The sequence below is a fragment of the Petaurus breviceps genome, unplaced genomic scaffold (assembly GCF_028583685.1).
Source record: "Petaurus breviceps papuanus isolate PSGF00001 unplaced genomic scaffold, PetGlider_PUasm1.0 90895, whole genome shotgun sequence".
NCBI classification, from domain to species: Eukaryota; Metazoa; Chordata; class Mammalia; order Diprotodontia; family Petauridae; genus Petaurus; species Petaurus breviceps.
Genome location: NW_027187372.1, coordinates 26,072,122 through 26,096,369, shown reverse-complemented (window position 1 = coordinate 26,096,369; position 24,248 = coordinate 26,072,122). Strand labels below are relative to the sequence as shown.

The 24,248-nt window shown below is 43.9% G+C and overlaps 2 protein-coding genes across 3 annotated transcripts in view; both read left to right on the top strand.

Annotated features, from left to right (window-relative positions):
* TMEM9 (transmembrane protein 9) overlaps nt 1-6,626 on the top strand; it is a 38,266-nt gene extending 31,640 nt beyond the window's left edge. For both annotated transcript variants that reach the window (XM_069074539.1, XM_069074538.1), the window contains exon 6: nt 17-6,626. In XM_069074539.1, the coding sequence (XP_068930640.1) occupies nt 17-169 (153 nt within the window). In that variant the 3' untranslated portion in view covers nt 170-6,626. The remainder of the gene's footprint in view (nt 1-16) is intronic.
* A 2,260-nt stretch (nt 6,627-8,886) lies between these two features.
* Nucleotides 8,887-23,517, top strand: ASCL5 (achaete-scute family bHLH transcription factor 5). Its single transcript, XM_069074335.1, has 2 exons — nt 8,887-9,077; nt 21,411-23,517. Exon 2 carries the CDS (start codon nt 21,980-21,982, stop codon nt 22,598-22,600), a length of 621 nt encoding a protein of 206 aa, XP_068930436.1. The 5' UTR covers nt 8,887-9,077; nt 21,411-21,979; the 3' UTR covers nt 22,601-23,517.
* Nucleotides 23,518-24,248: the final 731 nt, after the last annotated feature.

Here is a 24,248-nt window from a genome sequence, read left to right as displayed (position 1 = left end):
TTCTTTTTCCTTGCAGGATGCCCGCTCGCTGGCAGCAGCCGCTGCCCCCCTGACAGGACCTCGAGCTAACACGGTGCTGGAGCGGGTGGAGGGTGCCCAGCAGAGATGGAAGCTGCAGGTGCAAGAGCAGAGGAAGACGGTGTTCGATCGCCACAAAATGCTCAGCTAGATGCCCTGGGTCAGTGAGGCCTGGGGGCGGGGGCCCGGTTTTCCCACCTCTTTCCATCTCTTTTCTCTCTCAGTCCTTCCAGTTATAAGCCTGTGGCTTTGTCCTTCTTTCCTACCTACCCTCAACTTCTCTTGTCCCTCAGACGCGATGATCTAGGGAGGGTTAGCCCCATTCCTCAATGCATCTCAGGGCTTTGGATTTGCGGGGAGGGAACAGACCCAAAGGGAACAAAGACATTTCCTAAAGTCATCAGGATTGGGAAGGAAATGTCTTCCCTCCTCCTCCTATGCCTTCCCCAACTTATCTCCACATCTTGGAGAGCTTCAGAACCCCTGGGAGGATGAAGTAAGGGCATGTGGAACGGCTTAGCCTGAAGCAGAAGGAAAGAAATCCTGCCCAGCATGACCTTGCTCCTACCTCCTCTGCTGTGCAGTAGACCCGCTGAGACCATCCCCCACACTCACACAGACAGTCGCCACACTCCACAATTCCTGTTCCATCCTGGCCCAAATCCTGAAGTCGCTTCCACTGGAAAGCTTACAGTTGACACCCTGATGTTTTAGCTAAGGCCCGAGGTTCTGTAGTCAAGCTATAGCCTCCCCGACGTCTTCCTCTCTCTGTGTTCATTTCTTCTCTAGAAGTAATCCAGTACCCCCATCTAGTATTTATTTTACTGTTGAATGTCCTAATGTTGAGGAACAAACCTCTCATCCTAACCAACTAAAAACTGAGACCATCCCAACCACCTCCACTCCCAGCTGCTAATTCAAAGGAAAATGGCTGAATCCTCTGACATCCCAGGGGGAGGAGCAGATTCACTCCTGAACTTCAGAGCCTATGTCCCCTGGTGTCCCCATCATGTTCCCAAAGATTATTCCCTCAATGCATGGAGAAAGGTGTCTATTCTTGCCGTCACTTTGCAGTCCTACCTGTAAGCCAAGGAAATAATGATTAAATCATGTTTTATCTCCCCCTTCCATCCCCAACCTTCAGGATCTCAGGAGCCTATAAGAAACAGGAGATGTTGGGGAGGGGTCATATTCTTCTCCATTGGTCTGAGTGGGAAAACAGATCTGGAGACGATCTGCCAGTAGCTTTTGGGGCTAGAGGGGACAGCAGAACCCAGGTAACTTGTCTTCCAAACCAAGCCCTGTTGGTGGCAAACCTTTCAGACTGAGCAGCTTTCCTTGAGGGAAGTGTAGCTGATCATGGGAATCCCTGGATTCCAAAACTGGGTATGTGAATTACCACCATGAGGCCAGAACTTCCAACCCTTGAGACTTCCCCTCATCCCCCATTTTTGCTTATCCTGTTTGGTGCTCTCCTCAGATCACACCTAATGCTGTCCTGATAGTGGATATCCTGAGTGAATGTCAATGACAGTGACTACCTAGGAACATCTTTGACATTGAAAACTACCAGGGTGTAGGGTAGGGGTGGGGAACTGCGACCTCAAGGCCTCATGTGGCCCTATAGATCCTCCAGTGTGGCCCTTTGACTAAATCTAAACGTCACAGAACAAATCCCCTTAATCTGTGAGGTTTGGATTCAGTCAAAGGACCACACTTGATCCAGAGAGCCACATGTGGCCTTGAGGCGACAGGTTCCCCACCCCTGGTCTAGGTATTAGGAATGGGGGGAAGACAGTCAGAGAAGTAGGGATTACCCAGGATGAGCACGTGGCCCCAGTTTCTGGGGCCTCCCAGAAAAGTCTGAATACTGGATCGACATTATAATGGAAATAGATAGAAATGTGGAAAAAAAAAATCCAAGCAGAAACACCAAGTAATTGAAATTTCTGCCCTAGGAATATACAGATTAATGTGCTGAAAACCCCCATACATAAAACCCCACTGTAGATCATGAGGGAACTTCTAAAAGAACAGAAATTTCTGGGACCTGAGCCCCAGAAGAATTGTAAGTATTTAAACACAGGACATAGTATAAGGAGTGGAAAGGGAGAAAGCATGACCTGAGAGATGAGACCCAGCTAGGGACAGTCACGGAAGGCTTCCTGGGAGAGGGAGGCTTAGAGCAGCGTTCTGAAGGACAAGAGAACCTTGGGTGGGGATGGAGGTATTCAAGGCAGAGGAAACAGGCACGGGGGTATAAAGGTTGATAGACATGGGCTAAATGGGGGTGGGGGGGTACTGCACAGAAGAAGGCAGCTGGAGTGAAGTGATAGAGGTCATGGGAATAACCTAAAAGGAGCAGCTGGGACATCACCACAGCATCGCTCCCAGACAGACCACACCTGATGGGAATGAATGGGCAGCAGAGAACCAACATACAATTATTTAGCACTTATTGTATAAGTTCATTGGCAGCGGGGTAGTTGAGTGGACAGAGCGTTGGACTCAGAGCCTGGAGGAGGACCTGTGTTTGAAACCTGCATCTAAGGTTTCATCACTGTTCCAGCCTGGGTACATGATGAAACCTCTCTCAACCTGTTTGTTCCCTTATCTATAAAATGGGGATAGTGATAATAATCGTACCCAATAAACAGGGTTGTTATAAATGTCAAATGAAATAATTTAAGGCTTTGCAAGCCTTCAAGCACTAGCCAGAGTGTCCCAAAAGTCTTACTGCTTAAACCCACACTGAGTGTCCCCAAACCACAGCGTGATTCTAAGCACTAAGACTTTGGGGACACTCAGTGTCACGGTGAGCCAGGCACTGTGCTAAGTAAGCCAAGAGATACAAAGAAAAAGTAAAAATAATCTCTTCCCTCAAGGAGCTTGACATTCTTTTGGGAGAGAAAGCGTGTGTACTATCCAAATTTCACAGAGTGGTTAGATGGTAACCTTAAAGAGGAAAGCGCTGACTGCCAAGAGGACTGGGAATGGCCTTCTATGGAAGGTGGCTCTCCAACTGAGTCCGGAAAGAAATCAGAGATTGGAAGAAGCAGAGGTGAGAATGGAGACCATTCCGGGCACAGGGGGGAGCCAGCAAAAAGACAGGGAGTGAAGGGAACAAGAGACAGCAGCAGACCAGCTGCTTCTGGATTATACTGTGGAAAGGGAGGGAGCAGCGTGTCAGAAGACTGAAAAGGCTGGGAAGGGCTTTAAATGCCCCACACAGCATTCTCAACGGGATCTGGGCAGTAATAGGGATTCACTGGAGTTAATAAAGCCAATGAGGAGAGGCTGATATGGTCAGATACGTGCCCATTGGGAAATGACTTTATCAGCTGGATGGAGGATGGATTAGAGAGGGGAAGAAACTTGATGCAGGGAGATCAATGAGGAGGTTGCTTCAAAAATTCAAGAGAAAGTTGGGAAGGAAGAGGAAGGGAAAAAGCATTTGTTAATCACCTGCTGTGTACAAGGCATTTTGCTAAGTACTTTACAAATATTATCTCACATGATCATTACAACGCTGGGAGGTCGGTGCCATCATTATCCCCATTTTATCAATGAGGGAACTGAAGCAGACAGAGGTTAAGTGACCTGCCCAGGGTCAGCCATCTTGTAAGTGTCTGAAGCCAAATTTGAACTCAGGGCTTCCAGACTCCAGGCCCAGCACTCTCACCCACTTATCATCCGACTGCCTCTAGGACCTGAGCTAGGATAGTGCCTCTGTGGGTGGAGATAGAAAGGACACATTTTGGCCACTGATTGGATATTCGGTGAGTGAGAGAAAGGGAATTGAGGATGACACAGAGTTTAAGAACCTTGGCAACTGGCAGAGGAACAAAGCAGCCTATTTCTACAGTTATTGTAAGAGATGGCATCTTCTGGGAGTGTGGAAGAGAGGGTCTCATGGGAAGCAATTAACTGTAGGCCTCTATGGAGGCAGAGGGATGGATGAAATGACTTTTTATTACCCTCAGTTCTAGGAGTCTGTTTCTAGGGTATGACCACTCCGTCTCCAAAAAAAAAAAAAAATCTTATACCGCTTCACCCCTAAAAAGTTCTATGCACAAAATTCCCAAGAACTTTTTATCAGCCCTACAGATGGCTGAGTTCAGTAGTTATGAATGTCTGCTCTGAAGAAAGGTGTATCTGATTTTAAGCAACCCCAATATATGAAAATGAATTTGCAGAAAATATTTTAGTGGGTGATTGATTATTCACTTAACAAAAGGGCACCCTATAGGATTGCTTAAGGTAACCATCTCCATGTTTATTTGAAATATGACAGTTTACTGAAATGACCCACATGCTGCTTTTCCAGCAGCACATCTACTGTGTGAAACAAACTAGACATTCTGCCTCCTACAATGAAGAAAGGTCCAGGGTTTGGGGAGCACACATATACCTCCTTTGGGTATCCTGAGAGAGGAGGAAAGAAAGTCTCATAAGAGAATACTGCAGAGATAGTACAAAAATGCTTTGTTTTGTCAGGCTCAAAAATAGCATATTGTAACATGCAAATTGTCCTAACATAATCAATGGAGTGCTTGGCTTTTTTAGTCATTAGGACCAAGGTTCAAATCTCACCTCCGACGTTTACTAGCTGTGTGACCCTGAGCAAGTCACTTAATAATTTCCATGTGCCTCAACTTCCTAGGACATGACTACTAAGTCAAAGATGGGTTGTGATTTGCTTGGGGGTGAAAATTCCCACACTGGGACTCCCTACACTGATGAAATCCCAGCTCCTTCAAGCATTTGCATGACATGAGTTTTTGGCATATGCTTTGTGGATACCTTTGATGTCATCATGTACAAGAGCCCAATGTGGGTCCCACCAAAGCCCCCAGGTCCTGCTGCTTCAGGTTGAGTGAGCTGGGCCTAGGTTGGACAAAACTTTACAGTTAACAGTCTCATCACCAACCTTTCTAGAGTGAAAGGCTCTAGCATACACTCCTTTCTAGAGTGTGAGATGGAGAGATTCCGAGAAAAATCAATGTGCTCAGGGAGGAAGGAAGGCATTTTTCAGTGGCCTTCTTCATGGCACCATGTATCCTGGGGAACCTGCCAGGCCTGATGGTAGAAAAGAATGTATGCCCAGCTCCTTGCCTGGGCATGGGGTTTCTTGGTTCTGGGCCAACTTGCCCCAAGAGATGCTGCACCCTGGAAGATGCCATGGGAGAATCTGGAAACCCTGGAAAAGCCAATCTGGATTTGCTAGCTCATGTTCCTCCACCCTTTCTGCCAGCTCTCACTTATCTTTATACACAGTGACAAGTTTGGGGATATGCCAGACAGGGAGTTCTAGTCCCACCCTGAGCTACTAGGTTTGAAAGGGCTTCAGAGGTCAATTTATCCAACCTATACCTGAACATCTCTGCAGCATCCCCCCAAAGTGGTCATGTCCCTAAAGATCATAGGGTCAGAGAGCTAAAAATTAGCTCTCTGATCCAACAACTTCATTTTGCAGATGGGAAGACAGAGGCCCAGGGAAGTTAAATGTCTACTGGCTCAGGTCTCATAAGGTGTAAGCATCAGAGGAAGGAAATAAACTTAACAGAGACAGGTACCTACCTCACTGAGACAGCCCACTTCACTCTGAGATCGTGGGTTGTCATTATATTGGGCCAAAATCTGCCACGACAACTTCCGTCCATGCTCCTAGTCCATTCCCTTGGGGCTAAGTGGAAAAGTGTAATCATCCTTCTACATGGTAAATATCTTCAGCTACCAAGTCTCCCTCTCCAAACCTTATCTTCTCCAGGCTAGCCATCCTTCAGGTCTCCCTATGTCAGGGTTGTCTATACTCTGACTGTTCCACTTCAGCTTGTCCAGAACCCCCCTAGAATGAGGGACTCAGAAATGAGCGCCATTGGACAGGGTCGGTCCAAAGACAGAGACAGAATGTTATGAGAAGTCACATCATGTCTGTCATACAAGTCGCTTGAAAGAGAATCCATTTGAGAGGTGCATTGGATTTTCAATTATCCCTGTTTATGTAGGGAAAAGGAGAGTTGGGTAACTCAAAAGAACAAATGATCCAGATATCCATTATCTTGGCTTTGGCATGCCATCCGGGCTACATACCCAGACAAACACACACTTGGACATTAAGATAATCTCTCCCTCTCTGCTTGATCCTGATTCCTTACCTTTAGACATGGTCCCGTTATCAACAATCTGACTCTTAACCTAGCTGGGGCAGTGCCAAGACAAGGCATTTGAAGGTCCAGGTGAGGTTTGAAAATTGAACTCCCTTGATGTCCTCTGGAGGCTTTAAACCTTCACTATAACCCAGTTTTATCACAGAATAAAAGCCTGCATGCCATGGAGAACAGAATGGGGGGAGGGGGGAGGCATGCAAAATCCAGGGTGTCCCCAAAAGTCTTAATGCAGTTCTAAGCTTTATGTTCAGTCATAAAATAAAATGTCCAAGAGTTTCTTGTTGCATCTCCCTGTACATTGTGACCTATGAAGTTGCTCACCTTGCATCCCTCTAAACACATCTCAAGTTGGAGATTCCAGTTTTTTGATTCGTGGCTGCTCAGGAGCTAACTATGTTACTGGTCATCAGCTAATAAATGCAATAATGATAACCCACAGCCTGGTGGTGCTCTGCCTACAGGGTCAGTGGAAGTAGTGTGAGAAGGACATTCTCAGTGGGTTTGCATTAGAGACAAGAGAATCTGTCCTCTGTGACAGAGGGAAGATTTCTTCATCTTTAGTCACCCCCAGGGCAAAGCCAGAAGAGAAAATCAGCTGAACAGGTGACACATTTATGTAGTACTTAGTGGTTGCAAAGCACTTTATATGTATATATCAAATATACTATTTGATCCTCACAAGGACACCAGGAGGTGAGGGAGTACAACCATTATTCTTACCATTTTACAGATGAGAAAACTGTGGCTCAGATTAAATGATCTGTCCATTCCCACAAAAGCAAGTTGGGGGAGTACCCAGAGGGAATAGGTCCCACAGGACCTATTGAGAAACAGATTCCACCCTCCAAGTGCTTGTGATGTGGCCAAAGCTACAGACATTAGTATTAGAGCCTTGGAGTCAGGATTTGAACTCAGGTCTTCCTGAGTCCCAGTTTAGGTATCTCTCTGACATAGCTTTGCTGGTTGTTACAGGGAGGAGGCATTTTTGCTATTCTACCACCAAATCCCATTCTGCAGCTCTCTTATTTGCCAGAAAGGTAGCATATAGGCAAATAACAGGGGCTATTTTAGTTTCCCTCGCCCCGGAAATGTTAATAGAAAGGCCTTAGCATGTAATACAGTTCGAGTACTGGCCAACATTTCCTAATTCCACAACTACATCAAACTCTACTCCAGACCAGGACTGGTCTCCCCTTTCCCATCCTTAAGAATGTCCAGAAAGGGGTGGCTAGGTGGCACAGTGAATAGAGCACTGGCCCTGGAGGACCTGAGTTCAAATCCAGCCTCAGACACATAACACAAAACTAGCCATGTGACCTTGGGCAAGTCACTAAACCCCAATTGCTTTACCCTCCCCCCTCCAAAAAAAAGAAAAAGAATGTCCAGAGAAATCTGTAGAACCAAGTAGTTCATAAGTCAAATTACCTAAAGTCAGGAAGTACATCCTGATGCCTGATGGGGGGAAAGGAAATGAAGGGAATAAGCATTTATTAAGCACCTACTGTGTGTTAAATGCTTTCCAATTATCTCATTTGGAATATACAACAACCCTATGAGGCAGGTATTATAACTACCATTTTATAGTTAAGGAAACTGAGGCAGACAGAGGTCAAGTGACTTGACCAGGATTAAATAATTGGTAAACATCTGAGCCTGGATTTGGAACCAGGATGTCCTGATTCCAAGCCCAGCACTCTGCCCTGTTATTGATGGGAATTAATCAGAAGCATAGCACATGCTCGAAAGAGTAGTCAAGTTTTGAGTTAGAAGACCTGAGTTCAAATCCTGACGCCAATATTTATGAGTTATGTAACCTCAAGCAATTCACAGCCTCAACGATCCTCCATTTTCTGGTCTATGAAATGGGAAGTACAGTATTTCCCAAAAGCCTTAACGCAGTGTTTAAGCTATTAAAGCTTAAACCCGAGCTAAGATTTTGGGGGGGGGGGCGTATTTCATAGTAATTCTCATTATATCTGCATCACAGGGTTGTTGTGAGGAAAATACTCTGTAAACCTGAAGGCATTAGGTGGTGAAATGGATAGAGAGAGCAATCAGTAAAAATTTACTGAGCCTGCTATGTTGCGGGCAAAGTGCTGAGCACTAGGGAAACAAAAAGAGGCAAAAGGCGGCCCCTGCCCTCTCAGGACACTGAATTTGGCGTCCAGAAGACCTTGGTTCAAAACCTGCTTCAGACACACACTGTGTGACTCTGGGCGAGTTTCTGACCTCTCAGCCTCAGTCTTCTCAACTGGAAAATGGGAGTGATGATAGTACACACCTGGGAAGACAATATATGTAAATGAGATAATATAGATAAAGTGCTATATTGGAGCTATTAGTACTATTATTATCAGACAAATCCTTCCTGCCTGTAAGACACGGAGTTTCCCTCCTCTCCTTGCCCTGCTGGGTCTGATCTGGTCATTTCTATGAACGGAGGAGTCTGTTCCGGGAAGTCCGCCCCTCTGTTAAGAGTTCTCACTCTCCTGTGCACCCCCAAGCTTGTTCTTCTCTTGTCAAGAGTCTGAAGGACCAAGTGCCGGAAGCTGGGAATGTCCCTGGCCTCTGCCTCGCCTGGGACGATCTCCCAGATCAGAGAAGCCCCTGCACCCGCCTTCCTCCCTCCCCTTTGGGTGTGTCGCTGTTTGAAGCCGAATCAGGTAAAGCTTACCTGACTCTCTGCTTACCTGGTGGCAGTGTAAACTGGGGGCTAGAGACAGACAGGCGGCTCCCAGGAGGTAAACAGACAGCGCCGTGGAGGCACCTGGACAGCCCTCCAAGGTCCCGGGTCAGCTTCAAGGGCATCAGCAAGTCCAAAGCGCCGGAGTCAACCCAGCGAAAGCATCCACAGGCAGAAGCGGCAGAGGACACGGTTTCCCTGGAGAGGTAACTGGAACCGAAGTTGGTGGTGCTGGAGGCGGTATGTGTTGGGGGGCGTGCAGGGCGAGGGTTTTGCCAGACTTTGATACTGAAATAGCATCGACCCAGACCAGCCCTGGGGAACCGGTCCAGAAATAATGTTTACTTAGGGTGGGCTTAAGCAAACCGGACAGCTCTCTTAACCAAAGCACAGGAAAATAGAGTGGAGCCAAGTGGAGGGCTTGGGTTACAGCACCCACTTTTAGGGAAGAAGGGGAGAGATTAACTGTTGACAAAGTGCAGTTCCACCGGCTAGGAATTTCTCTGCTCATTTAGGAGTCTGAGACTGCTGCCACCTGGATGGGGGAGAGAAGGGGAGTGGGGAGTTAGTGCTTTCCTGCAATTGTCCCGGGTCCCTCATATCTCATAAGATGAGAAAGTATTGGTAAAGCACTTTACAAACCCCAACGAGCTATAAAAGTGATAGCTTTTTTTTTTCGGGTAGCCATCAACAAGGTGAAGGCTATCTCAAGGGAGTGGCAACGTGCTCCAGGACAACTGAAGTTTCTGTCTCCCAAGATGTTCTTCTTATGTTCTTGTCTCTCTTAAAGGTCGAACCCTTTATTCTCCACCCAAGGGTGACCATCAGAATGTGTTCTAATTATCCAGTGCCAGTGTCCTAGTAAAGCAGCTGTGCACTGGGTACTTGTAGCATATGCAATGCAAGGAGATATCAGTTCATTCGACATTCAGCAAGTATTTATTAGAAACTTCTAATGCTTATGGCATCATGCTAGGCACAGTGGGAGAAACAAGATAGTATACCAAAGAACAGAGACAAGTAATATGGAGGGAATGAGAGAGAGGGGGAGGGAGAGAAAGAGAGAGGGAAGGAAGGAAGGAAGGAAGGAAGGAAGGAAGAAAAAATAAGATGAAACTCTTGCGGAGACAAGACTCAGTACAGAACAGGAGATGCCATAGGCATTCTATGAATAAGAAACAAAGGAGTGGGACAGACATAAGATCTGGAGGGGTTAGGGAAGGAAGTGAGTGAGACTTGAGTTGCTCCTTGAGGGATGTATACATTTTGGAGAGATGAAAAATCAGGGAGCATAGTCGAGATAGGGGAAAAAGTATGGAAACACAAGTACAGGTTCAAGAGAGAACATGACAAGTTCAGGAAATCATAAGTAGATTAATCAGACTAAAGCAGAAGGTTTGAATGATGAGATGAACAAGGTAGGTTAGGACTGGATTGTGGGAGGCTTAAAGGTTTGGTCTTCATCTTATATGCAAAAGAAATCCTTGAAAGTTTTTTTTTTTTTTTAACAGAGCAGTAGCATGATGAGAGCGATATGTAGAAAAATTAATCCGTCAGTAGAGTGAAGGATGGTCTGGATCTAGGAGAGAGAAATGGCTTTTGTAATAATCCAGGCATGACCTGATATAAGACTAGATTAGGTGATGGCAGGCAGTGGGGAATAGAGAGGAAAGAAAAGGTTAGAGCAACATTAGCGAAGCAGATTGGACACGGCTGACTTAGTGCATGACTTTCTTGTTCTTCACACTGATGTTTCATCTTGCTTTTTCCCAGGCTGTCCCTGATACCTGGAATGCACTCCCTTTTTCACTTTTGTCTCTTAGAATTACTATTTTTCTTCAAAGTGCAACTTGAGTGTAACATTCTGCACAAGAACTTTCTTGATTCCCCAACTCTCACCAGCTAGCACCTTGCACTAATTTTTTATATACTTGTACATGTATTTGGCACTCCCCAAATAGCATCAGCAAGCTCCTTTAAAGGAAGGAAAGAACTCTTTCTTTGCATCCCCAGCACAAAGTGCCTGGTACATCCTAAGTCAGTAGTTAACAGATGTTTGTTGATTACTGATTGATTGATCTAATAAGAACATTGTCACACAAGAAGATGTAGTAGCTAGCGGCACAGAGATAAGTATAGAGGTATCTCAAAGATAACCTCTTAGTATATGAAGAGAAACTACAAGGAAGATAAAGATAGAGTATTTTCAGGTTTTTTAAGGAGTAATAAGAGAGGTTTAATTTGGACATCAGTAAGAACTTGCTTTCAATGGGATTTTTTTAGTTGTTTTTTTTATAAATTTTTTAAGTTTTATTTTCAGTTTTGAATTGTCTTTCCTCCTCCCATTAAGAAGATAAGAAATATGACATCCTTTATATATATAAAGTCATGCAAAATACTCTTCCATATTAACATCAATGAGATTTAAATATTTAGCTCTTTTAGAAAGAACATTTAGAATCAGGTCCTCTGGAGTTTTTTACCCATGTTTCTGGAGGCAGGTTGGATCTGTCTTTGGGACATGTATTGTCTATGTGTTCTTCCATGCACTAGGAAAGTTCTACAAGCATTCTTTAAAAATACCAGTGTAAAGACACTCCATTTCCTCACTATTATTTGATATAGTTCAAGATTTTCTAGCATTAGCAATAAGAAAAGAGAAAGATTATTAAAGGCAATAAACATAGGCAAAGAGGAGATGAAAATTATCCCTATTTACTGATGACATGCTGGTTTGTTTAGAAAATCCCAGGGAATAAACAAAGAAATTCATTGAGACAATTAATAACTTCAACAAAATTGCAGGTTACACAATAAATCCATAAAATATCAACAGCATTTCTATATACTAATAACAAAATTCAGGAGACAGGAATAAAAAGTAACTACAAAATGTATAAAAATATTTGGGAATCAGTCTACCAAGCACATTTGATGTCTGTATAAATTCAATTACAAAGGACTCCTTAAAGAAATAAAGAATAATTTAAATAGCTACAGGAATGTTCAGTATTCAAGAATGGGTTGTGCCAATTATGATAAACATGACAATGCTATCAAAGTTAATTTATAGATTTAGTGCTAGACAAGACTTTTCTAGTCTGAAAATTCTCTAGTTCCATGACAAGGAGGGCTATGTAGACTGGCATTTACATCCGAAGGGAAGAAAAAAACTCTACAGTACATTGCCCTACTGCTCTAACTAGCCAATTTTGCATTTAAGGCAAAAATATAAAATTGTGCCTCCCTTCTCCAAACCCCTACCTCCATCCTGATGGACTGGTATGCTTGGGATAGTAGAGTCTAATATGGAATATATATTACTTAGAAGTCTAATATATAATATACATTTTATATTAATAGTTATTATTATAGTATATTATATTCTGTGTGTGCATGCCCTTCAACTTTGTGCACCAAAGGCAAGTGTCTTGGTGGTCTATCTCTTGTTATAACTGCATTCTTCCCTCCTCGGCCCTGATACTCCAGTGTACTAGCTAAAGAAGCCTTTATTTCTAATGACCCGAGGCAGCATTCACATTTTTTCCATCCATGATCATTGTAATCTTCTTCCTCTCCCAAAAGATGTTTAAGTTTCTGTCCTTTGGAGAGGAGTCCCTATTTCCTTTGTTCCCCTCACTTTATAATAAAATTCCTCTGGTGCTCTCATTCTTCTGGCTAGCGTTAAGACTGAAGAGGGGATAATTAGATAATAGATCAGGAGCTGGAAGGGACCTCAGAGGCCATTGAGTTCAACCCCTTCATTTTACAGATGGGGAAACTGAGGGCCAGGGAGGTTAGATGATTAACTGAAGGTCACACAACATCAGGACTTGAATTCAGGTCTTTTGATTCCAGTCAGAGCCCCTTCCCCTCACTCCACCACCCCAACCATGATATAGCTGAGGGCAAATCAACAAAGAAGAAAAGAGGCAATATAGGGGTGCAGTGGCTTGGAGGTGAGACCATAGGCTTCAACTGAAAGGTTTTTGTCGTGTGGATCATCACCATAGCTGCTTCCACTCTGGCCCCATCTTCCTTCATGCCCCCAAGAGTCTCAGACCTCGGAAACATTCTTCTGAATCTCATTTACTTTTTAATAATAATATTCAGCATCTACGTAGCACTTTAACATTTCCAAAGTAAAAATAGTGTTTTATTTTATCCTCACAAAAACTCTGGGAGGTAGGCACCATTATTATACAAATGTTGTTGTTATTCAGTCATTTCAGTCATGTCCAATTCTTCATGACCCCATTTGGGGTTTTCTTGGTAGAGGTGCTAAAGTGATTGGTCATTTCCTTCTCCAGTTCATTTTACAGATGAGGAAACTGAGGCAAGCAGGGTTGAGTGACTTGCCCAGGGTCACACAACTAGTAAGTGTCTGAGGTCAGATTTGAACTCAGGCTTTCCTGGCTCCAGATCCAGTTCTTTAGCCAGTAGGCCATCTTGCTTCTTCTTCCTGGAACCTTTGGGAATAATCAGGCAAGTATTCCACCATTCAGGCCAAAGTTGGGAAGGGGACAGAGGTACTGGGCTAAATGTGCCAGTGTATATGGATGGCTCTATGTGAGATAATTTTCAATAATTATAACAATCACAATATAATAATCAAAAATATTATTGAATAATTGAATAAAATTCAACGATTTATTATTTCTACTAATACTAATATTATTGTTTATAATAACAATAGTAATCTCTTGCATTTGGATGGATAGTGCTTAGTATCTTGGCCAGAAGAGTAAGCTTAAATTATGACCTCCTGAAGAAAAATGAATACTCCTTTCTCTTCCCAGTCTCCCCCATCCCTAATTCCAGGAGAGATGCACCAACCCTGTATTGCAGAGATTGCTGGAGCAAAAGCTATACTCTTATATCTTTACTTATGTACACAGCTTCCTGGAGGTGGATGGGTCCATGGTTAAAAAAAATAAAACTATGGAGACTGGGAAAATCAATGGGACAAAGTAGAGATTTTCTCTCCCCATTGTATGGATAGAAAAATTGAGACCCAAAGTGACAGAAACATTCTATGGCCAAGGTCATAGTACCACAGAGTGATGGAACCAAGTCCTGACTCTAAACCCAGAATGCATTCTTTTATACTACTGTTTTTAGGGGTTGAGACCTTTTAAAAAGTCAATAGTTTAATGTTAAATAGCATTTTAATATTTGTTACTAAATAATAGAATTAATATCAATATCAATATACTTGTGTTTTTTCTTTTTGTTACCTATGTCCCAGTGTCCCACCAGAAATCCATCCCTTATAATAAAAAATAAAATCAGTGGGACACCTGTGTGACTTAGTGGGTAGAATGCTAGACCTGGAATCAGGAAGAACTAAATTCAAACCTGGTCTCAGACACTTACTAGCTGTGTGACCTTGGGCAAATCACTTAACCTCTATCTGCTTCAGTTTCCACAATTGTAAGAAAAGCACCTTCCTCCTGGTATTCTTGTGAGGATCAAACGAGATAATAATTAGAAAGCACTTATCACAGTGCCTGGTACATGGAAAGCACCATATAAATGGTAGCTATTGTTATTATTACTGGGAGAGGATGGTGGACGGTTGAGCTCAGGAGCTCTGAGCTGATTCAAGCTAAAGCCAATCAGGGCTCCACTCTAAGTCTGTCACCAGTATAGTAAGCACCTGATAGCTAAGGGAGAAGGTAGGAGAAGGAGGGAAACTGCCTAAGCCTAAAAGAGGGGCATGCTGACCCAGGTCAGAAACGGAGCAGGGTCAATTGGTGGGATCGTGGCAGTGAGTGACCACTGCACTTCCAAATAAGAGACCCAATCTCAAAAATAAAAAGTGGAAGGTTTAACAAAACTAACCAACATATCAAAAAAGTCTAATAGTATATGTAATGTTCCTCACTTCTGCAAAGAATGGGAGAGAAAAGATGGGAGAAGGCATAAGACTTGGAATTTAATGGGTGGGAGTGAGACACAAAGATGTGTCTGGGTCTGAAGTCGAGAGATGTTTTTCTTCCTCCCAGATTTCTAATTCATTTAGATTGCATAGAAATGTTCCAGTCAGGGGAGAAAGACCCAGGACATGTTAACATATTTAGTCCTTCATGGCAGGTCACTTTGTATTTAGGGAAATACTACAGAATATACTCCTGGCTTTCAGACCACATTCCTATAGAATCATAGATTACCAGGATTGGAAGGGGCCTCAGAGATGACCTACCCTCTTTCCCCTCCAAAACACAAATCAATATCACAACTTTCCCAATGAGGGATGGGCAAGAGAGTCTTAAGTATCCACTTAACATTTCTAGTGACAAGGATCTCACCATGTTTCTCCCCACCTAACCCCACTCCCAAGGAAGTCCATTCCATAGCTAGACAGCTATGGTATTTCCTCATATGAGCCAAGATCTTCCTCCCTGCAACATTCACCCATGGGTCCTAGCTCTACTGATTGGAGCCAAGAAGAACAAGCTTAGTCTCCCTAACACATAACAGCCATTTGAATATTTGAAGACATGCCCCTCTACCTGTCTCTTCTCCTCTCGTGAATAAATGAGTTACTGCAATAAAGTCATAGCATCCCAGATTTAGAGATAGATAGAATCTTAAAGTTATCCAGTCCACCCCCTCCTTTCACATGAAGAAAATGAAGGTCTCGAAGGCTTTAAAATGGCTCTCCCAACTTTACACAGAAATAGATGAACTTTGAACTCAGCATCTCTGACACCCAATCCAGTCCTCTTTCTAGTAGACCACACTGCCTTTATGGTTTCTATTGCCTTCAATATCTCAGATACCCCATTCAATAGTTTGTCAATATCCCCTCTAAAAGTGGTGCCTGAAGTTGAAACACAATGCTCTAGAAGAGGTAGTTTGGTGTAGTAGAGAGTGCACTGGACTTGGAGTCAGTAAAACCTGGGTTCTAAAAGCTCACAAACTCACTGCTGTGAGACCCTGGGCAAGTCACTTAATCTCTGAGCCTCAGTTTCCCTTCCAGCTCTGAATATATGATTCCATGATAAGTAGTATGACCAGAACACAGGCCAGTGAGATGATCGTTTCTATCTGGACAAAAGCATGTCCATGTTATCCACCCCCTCCCATCCCTATTACTTTCAGGATGAAAATATTAAATCCTGTTTGGCTTTTTAAGGCTCTGATAACCTGGGCCCCTCCGACCTTTCCAATCTCCTTACACTTTACTCCCTTCATATTCAGTGTCCAGTGACGCTGTCCACACAACATCCTTGCTCCTCCTCACACAAACCACTCCATTTCCTGATGCCAAATTCTCCTCTCTCATGCCTGTAATTCTCTTCCCACTTATCTTCTGAAATCTCAGCTAAAACTGCACCTCCTGCAAGTTGCCTTTCCTGGTCTCCCTCAATGCTTTCCCTCTCATTGGCCCCCATTTTTACAGATGAGGAAATGGGGCCACAAAAGCACACACTTCCATTTGTGTATTCCATTCTATCTGCATCTTGTACAAACAACCTTTTGAATCTTGTCTCTTCCATTAGACTGTAAGCTCCTGGAAGGCAGGGACTGGGTTTGGTTTGGTTTGGTTTGTCTTTTTCTCTATCCCCAATGCTTAGCAGAGTGCCCGGCATACAGTAGGTGCTTAATAAATGCTTGTTGAACTGACTAACGGAAGAGAATGAACTATAGGGGCAGCTAGGTGGCATAATGAATAGAGCACTGGCCCTGGAGTCAGGAGGACCTGAGTTCAAATCAGACCTCAGACACTTAACACTTATTAGCCGTGTGACATTGGGCAAGTTACTTAGACCCAATTGCCCTGCCCTCTCCCCCCCCCCCCCCGCAAATAAAGTTTGAACTATAGGTCACTGTTTTTATATCACTTGGTGGCCAGTTCAAAGGAAATGATTCTCCCGTGAAATCCTTACAGATTCTCAAAGCTGACACAAGGCAAATCAGGGAAGGATGACTTCCCAGATCTTGACAGAGCTGGCAACTCTTTCAGGAGAATAACTTGGGCTCGTTAGTAATCTCAACTCTATTCCTCTTTTCCTCCAAAGCTGGAAGAGGGGGGCAAATGAGACATTGAAATTGGGGCTGGATCCAAAAATACTGTTTCAGAAAGTGATGTCAATGCTGAGTGTGTGGTGCCCATGTTACTATGCAATATCCCCTGCCTGGCATCATGGGGGTCCCACCAAATACATAGTACTTTTAGATTTACAGAGTGACTTCTTCAAACAATCCTGCAAGGTAAGTAGTTCAAATATTTTGACCCCCATCTCAGAAGGGAGAGTGGGTGGGGATACAGAGAATCATGAACTCCCAGTGAGGAAACTCCCTTTACTCATTTAGATCAGCAACTATGTCTAACTTAGAGGCCTCAAGAGCTTTCTGGGTCACTGGAAAGGGAACTGGCATGTGTAGGGTCACAGAGTCAGTATGTAATCCCAAGTCTCCCCAACTTTCAAGGCCAGTTTTTTAGACACACCACTACTCCTGCCTCTCATGGATCCCCATTTGTACAGATGAGGAAATGAGGTCACACCAGCACTTAGTAATGGTGGTTCAGAGAGGTTAAGTGATGGGATTCGAACTCAGCTCTCCTGAGTTTAGGTCAGAAGGTCAGAGAGCAAAATTATCTGTCACCCAGTCTCAATACAGGGATTGACCTTAATGCATCCCAGTGTGCCCTTGGTTTTTTCATCTGTAAAATGAATGATTTTGACTAAATGAACTTCCCTATCTACATCTATGCTCCCCTTTGCTCAGATTCCACAAGCCCTCAAGGTAACATGACTAGTTGTCTTCAATACCTTTTGTTGCCTTTTTCTCCTTATTTATGTGAGGATTTACTTTGTTGTTGTTCGGTCATTTCGGTCATGTCTGACTCTTTGAGACCTACTTCAAGAAAACCTTTGAAGTTTTTTGGGCAAAGATACTGGAGCGATTCACGATTACCTTCTCCAGCTCATTTTACAGATGGGGAAACTGGGGCAAATGGGGTTAAATGAGTTACCCAAGGTCACACAGCTAGTAACTGTCCAATGCCAGATTTGAATCTGAGTCTTCCAGACCCCATGCCCAGCCCTCTATCCACTGCATCACCTAGCTGCACCACAGGTTCAGTTAGACTAAAACATTTGAGGGCACTCTTCTCCCTTGACTTCCATAACATTATTGTCTCTTGGTCCTCCTCCTAAGTATGCGACTTCCTTCCTAGTCTCCTTTGATGGGCCATCATCCTCCTCCCAACCATTAGTACAGGGACATCTCCCAAGGTTCAGTCCTGGGCATTCTTTCTTACTACATGCCCATCATAATTATGAAGTCATTTCATTAACTCCCAAGGCTTCCCCTGGGGCAATCAGCCAGTAAAGTAGATTGAGTACTGGCTTAGGAGTCAGGAAGACCTGCATTCAAATCTGGCCTCAGTCCAGATGTTGTGTGACCCTGAATAAGTCATTTCTGTCTGCTTCAGTTTTCCCATCTGTAAAGTGGGGAAATGTTGTGAGGATCAAATGAAATGATAATTGTAAAGCATTTAGCACATAGTAAGTACTACATAAATGTTAACTATTATGATTCAGTTACCATCTTCCTTCAGACGACTCCAAAATCTATATATACAGACCTTATCTTCCTCCAATTAATCTTTAATGAGTGGGAGGAAGATGAACCAAACCCTGGTTCTATACTATCAATTGCCTTTTGGACATCTCTGTATGTATTTCATGTAGGCATCTCATACTCCAAGTGTAATTCATTACATTTCTACGCCACCCCTTGTACCTATAAAACCATTTACTCTTCCAAAATTTACCATTTTTTGATGGTATCAGCATCCTCTCCAATTAAGCAAGTTTACTATCTTTGTAATCATCCCTGGCTCTTCCCTCTCAGCCCCGAAAAATTATCAATTGCCAAGTCTTATTGCCTCCCCCCAACCTCCACAACCTCCATCTTCTGCTCTCGATTCACACACCCTTCACTCAAGTTTAAGTCCACATCACATTTTGTATGAACTACTATAATAGCTTCCTAATTGGTCTCCCCACCTCTAGTCTTTTCTCTTTCTAATCTATCCTCCACACAGTCACCAGACTGGTATTTTTAAAAGATGGTGCCCAAGCCTACTCAAAAACATTCAACAACTCTTTGTTGCCTCTAGGATAAAATGCAAAATTCCCAGTCTGCCATTTAAAGTTCTTCACTATCTGGTTTGCAACTACCTTTCCAATTTTTCATGTTACTTACCTTCACATACTCAATGTTTCAATCACAATGGCCTGCTAATGGTCTTCTGTACATGTCAGTCTATTTCCCACCTCCTGGTCTTTGCACAGGTTACCTGGTCCCCAATTTGGCTTGGACAACAACACATTGTGGCCCAGTGTGCATCAATATAAGTCTAAAAAACTAGCTTTCCACTATGTACCTTCCTGAATCTTCTCTTTTCCAGGCTAAACATCCTGTATTCCTTCAACAAACCCTCCTGTGGCATGAACTTGAGGCCCTTCACCATTCTGGTTACTCTCCTCTGGACTCTCTCCATTTTACCAACTTTTAACCCCTTATTCCCAAAATCTATGTCTCCCTTGATATAGCCAACATTTCATTCCTCTTTTTTGCTACCTACCATATCACAGTGTGGATTCATATCGCATTCATCAAACTCAATCAGTCAATCAAACTCAATCAAACATTTATTAAGGACCTACTATGTGCTAGGCACAATGTCTACTAAAATTCCCAGATTGTCTTTTAGACAAACTGCCAACCACACCTCCATCCATCTTATACCTGTGAAACTGATTATTAGACCCCCAGTGTAAAACTCTGCCTTTATCCCCATTAAATTGCATCCTACGTTATGTTCATCCCAATGTCCTAGCCTGTGAGGGCTTTTTCGATGCTGGCTTTGACACAGACTATGCTAGCCCTCCCTTTTTCCCTCCCTCCTGGCTTTGTGCTTTCTGAAAATCCGGTAAGTTTGCCACCTACGCCTTCAGTTCAAGTCTTGAATAATAGTGTTTAAGGACCCCCAGCCGAGCACAGATCTTCAGGGTCCCATTCCAGAAATCTCCTTCCAAGATTTCCAAGGTTAACCCTCTTTTGAATCTAGCTCTCTATTCATCTGATTATGCCATTGTTTAGCCCACATCTCTCCATCTTTTGTGCATAAGGAGAGGAGAGAGGGGAAGAGTATTCATTTGGGGAATCAGAGGACTTGGGTTTGAATCTCACCTCTAATAGGTACTAAATATGTGACTATATTCTTTTTTTTTGAGGGACTTAGCTTCTTTCTGTTTTGTAGACTTCTCCACATCAATGGGGCATCAGGCATAGTTGTTGTTACCATCATTATTATAGTAATTCTGGCAACATAAGTTGGTGGCATTTTAACTTTTTCTTTTCCAAGTTACTTTTGAAGTAATGGCCCCTCTCCTCCCCAAGGGTAAATGGATTCAGTCAGTTTGGGACTTTCCAGGACCATAAGCAAAGCCTCATGATAAATTCAGGCAGCTAGGTAATGCCAGAGTGGATAGTGCCGGACCTAGAGTCAGGAAGACCTCAGTTCAAATGTGACCACAGACATGTGTGAGTCTGGACAAGTCACTTAATCTCTGCCTAAGTTTCCACATCTGTAAAATGGGAGTAACAATAGCACTACCTTGTAAGATTGATGTGAAAATAAAATGGGGTAATATTTGTAAAGTGCTGTATAAATGCTATTTTAATATAATTTTAGGGTTTATTGAATAATAGTAACATAATAATAATAAAAACTAACATCATGTAGCACTTACTGTGTGCCAGGCACTGTCACTGTGCTAAGTGCTTCAGAATCTTTATCTCATTTGATCCTCAAGACAACCCTGGGAGGTAGGTGCTCCCATTTTATCTCCATTTATCCCCATTTTAAAAATGAGAAAATTGAGGTTAACTGACTTGCCCAGGGTCACATAGCTAGTAAGTGTCTGAAGCGGGATTTGAAGTTAGGTCTTCTTGCTTCTAGGCCCAGTATTATATCCACTGTACTACCTAGCTGTCCCAAATACAAATAGTAATATGCTAATAATGTGGTTGTGCTTGTTCATTTTTTTTAAAAAGGTACAAAAAGACATATGCTCATCTTTGATACACATCCCTGCCACTCCCTATGTTTCCAAATCTGTTTGCCCAGGGAAGTAAGACCACAAATGTGACTGCGCCCAGAAGATCAGTTATATCCAAACAATAATAAGCTGACTTTCAGACGGCCCACAGATTCTAGGATCTGCAATGTTTTAACTTACACAAAAAGAGCTGTAGCATCTGCACTCTTAAATTGGTTAGATAAGACTAAACACAAGAATTAGTAGAGTTAATATTTATTAATTCTTCTAGATGAGTATCCCTGCTTCTCTGAGTAAAGAAGTCTCACCTAATTGGACTGTTTTGGCAAGGAAAGGATTTTTTCCACTGTTAGGTTGTTGACCAATCACTTGGTTGGATGGTGATTGACTCTGGGAATTTGGCCACTAGAAAGATCCCCATCATGACTGATATTTTATTCTTCTTTTCCTTAGAAGAATTGATTCTGAACTACTGGGACAGTCTCTTCTGGGCAGCTTCAACTGTAACAACCATCTTCACTTCCTTTGCTCCCTAGATGGCATCTAGATTTCTTCCCACAATCCCCAGGATGTGAACATCAATTCTCTTGTGAAATTACTCCTTGTCTATGTTCTGAAAAAAAGAAGAAGCAGCTAACTTCTATGTGTCTGAGGAGTGGAGTTCCAGAGACAGAGCCAGAAAGACTCATTTATGTTCCTTCTAGAGAAATGTGCAGTGAAAAGGTTTGTTGATTTACCCATGGGAAATCGGGAGGTGAAAGAGAGTGACCAGGTGGCCTCCTAAGCAGCAGCCAGACTTTGAGATGGAATTGGTTAGTTTTGAGGGAAGAAGGTTCTTTTTCAGAAGTGATGGCTTATGTTAAAGCCTGGAAGCCCCCAGATACCTTCCTAAGGAGAAAAAACTCCAACATCTCTTTCCAAATCTAAGCTGTGGTTAGACATGTGACTTACACCCTGAAAGTAGCTCTCTCTTTAGACCGTGGAGAGGAGGGATTCTTCTGGGTCTGTCTCGATCGGTGACCATGAACAATAATTTCTGCAGGGCCTTGGTGGACAGGAGGTCTGTGGCTTCCCCCAGCTGTATGCAGCTGGGGATTGTGGCCCCTTCTGGGCATTCCCACCTGCCCCCGACAGAGTCCTTAATGAGTATGCCTTTCCTGCTCTACCCCAGCAATGTGGAACCAACCTATTATGACACATATGGTGGGGTGTTCCCCTATGTCCCCTTCCATGGACCCTTTGGAGTCTATGACTACCCATTTGAGCCAGCCTTCATCCAGAAACGCAATGAGAGAGAGAGGCAGAGGGTGAAGTGTGTTAACGAGGGATACGCCCGGCTCCGGGGGCACCTTCCAGGTGCACTGGCAGAGAAGAGACTCAGCAAAGTGGAGACCCTTCGAGCTGCCATCAGATACATCAAATACCTACAAGACCTGCTTAGCACAGCCCCAGAGGGCACGGCTCCGGCAGCTGGTGGTGGTCTCCTGGGTGAAGGAACGGCTCCCAACCCTCCCCCTGGCCCTCTGACAGACTGCACCAGTGATGGTGAATCCAAGGCCTCTTCCTCCCAGGTCCCAGAGTCTTCCTCCTCGTCCTACTTCTCCTCACCCCCCTTCTGTGAATCAGAGGAATCTAGCCACTGAATCCCCCTCATGCCTACAACCCCTCTCCTTTCTTTCTTCATCCCTCTATCTCTGACCCAAGAAGGCCAGTGCAGGTGCTTCAGGTCGGAAGAGGTTTGACCTGGTTGGAAATTCTCTGCCAATTCATCTTCTTAATCCCACACTCTCTAATGGTGCTCGGGAATCAACGCTTGGACAAATCTCTTGGACAAGAGACAAAAGTCTCTGTAGGCAAACCTTTTGAATGTGCTATGCAGTGCCCCATGATCCCCACCAGATGGCTCCAGACTCCAAAATTCTAGCATCTCCTGGTTCCAGCCTACACCCGGTGACTCTAAATGGTAGGACAGCTGACCATCTGTAATGGTGGAAGGAATTGTCCTAATACAGAGTTTCTTACAATGAAAAAATGACAAGTCCAGGCTGATGAACTAAGACACCGCCACACTGTCTCCCCCACAACCACCCCAACAACTCACATCAAAAAGGGAAGGGAGCAACGGTAAAGTTTTTCAAAGATGATCTCATTTGAGATAACACATTCTGAATTCACCAGTTCAAAGTTCACCTCCTCTGCTGCCTAGGCCATGACATAAAGGGAGAAGAGCGTATAGGGAATAGGGAGGTGGGACATTGTGGGATTTGCTCCTCCAAGCTCTTTCTGAGGTCAAAGCAGGCAGAATGAATGATAGACGTGGGGGTGATTGGGCAAGGTACCCTGGGATGGAGCTCTGTGGCTTTACCTTTCCCAAGGGAAGTCCCACCACCCTCTGGCCCCTGGATGTATATACAATGCCTGTGTCCCATCCCATAGACCCTTTGGAGTCTATGACTACCCGTTTGAACCAGCCTTCACCCAGAAATGCAATGAGAGGGAGTAGCAGACTGAAGCATATTAATCCAAGGAGCCCCTCCTCCCTTTCTTTTGCCCTTTCTTCTTTTATATTGCAAGCCTCCTGAGGGCAGGTAGGGTCTATGTCTGTATGCCACCCCCAGCACGCTGCCGCTACACATCAGGTTTTAATAAAAGCTTTTTTTGACTTTTTCGTGTTTTCTCAAAAGCAGCCCGTCCCTCCCCATCCTTTGTCCCTTCTCTTCCATCCTTCACAATCTCTCTCACCCCGAGCTCTTCTTGATGGGCCTCCTGGGAAAGGTCTTGGGACTGATGATGTCACCAGGCTAACTAAGCTAGACTCCAGCCTGGTGTTGGGAAGGTAACTCTCCTCCCTGGCCTTCAGCTGCTCCCATGTCAGGAGAGTAGTCTGGGCTTAGGGAAAAATAGATTGGAAGGAAGAAGTTGTCACTAAGAGGTGAATCAGGCTACAGGCTCCCTTGTTTGGGGGGAGACTGGAGCTAGAGGCCTCAGTTTTAGGACAGACAGAGAGCTACAGTGAATGAAAGGAGCATAGGATCGAGAGGCTGAGGGCCTGGGTTTGAAGCCTGTTTGGGCTTTCCTTACCCCGCCAAGGCATAGCCTGCCTGACCAGAGATCTGTAAAATGAAAGAGAGAGGCTCGGTGGTTCCAAAGTCCCCTCTTGCTCTGAATTCGTGATCCTATATGACCGTCTGGTTAGCTATTATAATAATAGCTAGCATTTATTTAACACTAATTAAAGTGTCCAAATGACTTCACATTTGTTATCTCATTGGAACATCATAGCTGTCCTGG

Bases quoted from the DNA above. Each gene is read 5' to 3' on its own strand.
- ASCL5 (XM_069074335.1), top strand. From the start codon at position 21,980: ATGAACAATAATTTCTGCAGGGCCTTGGTGGACAGGAGGTCTGTGGCT.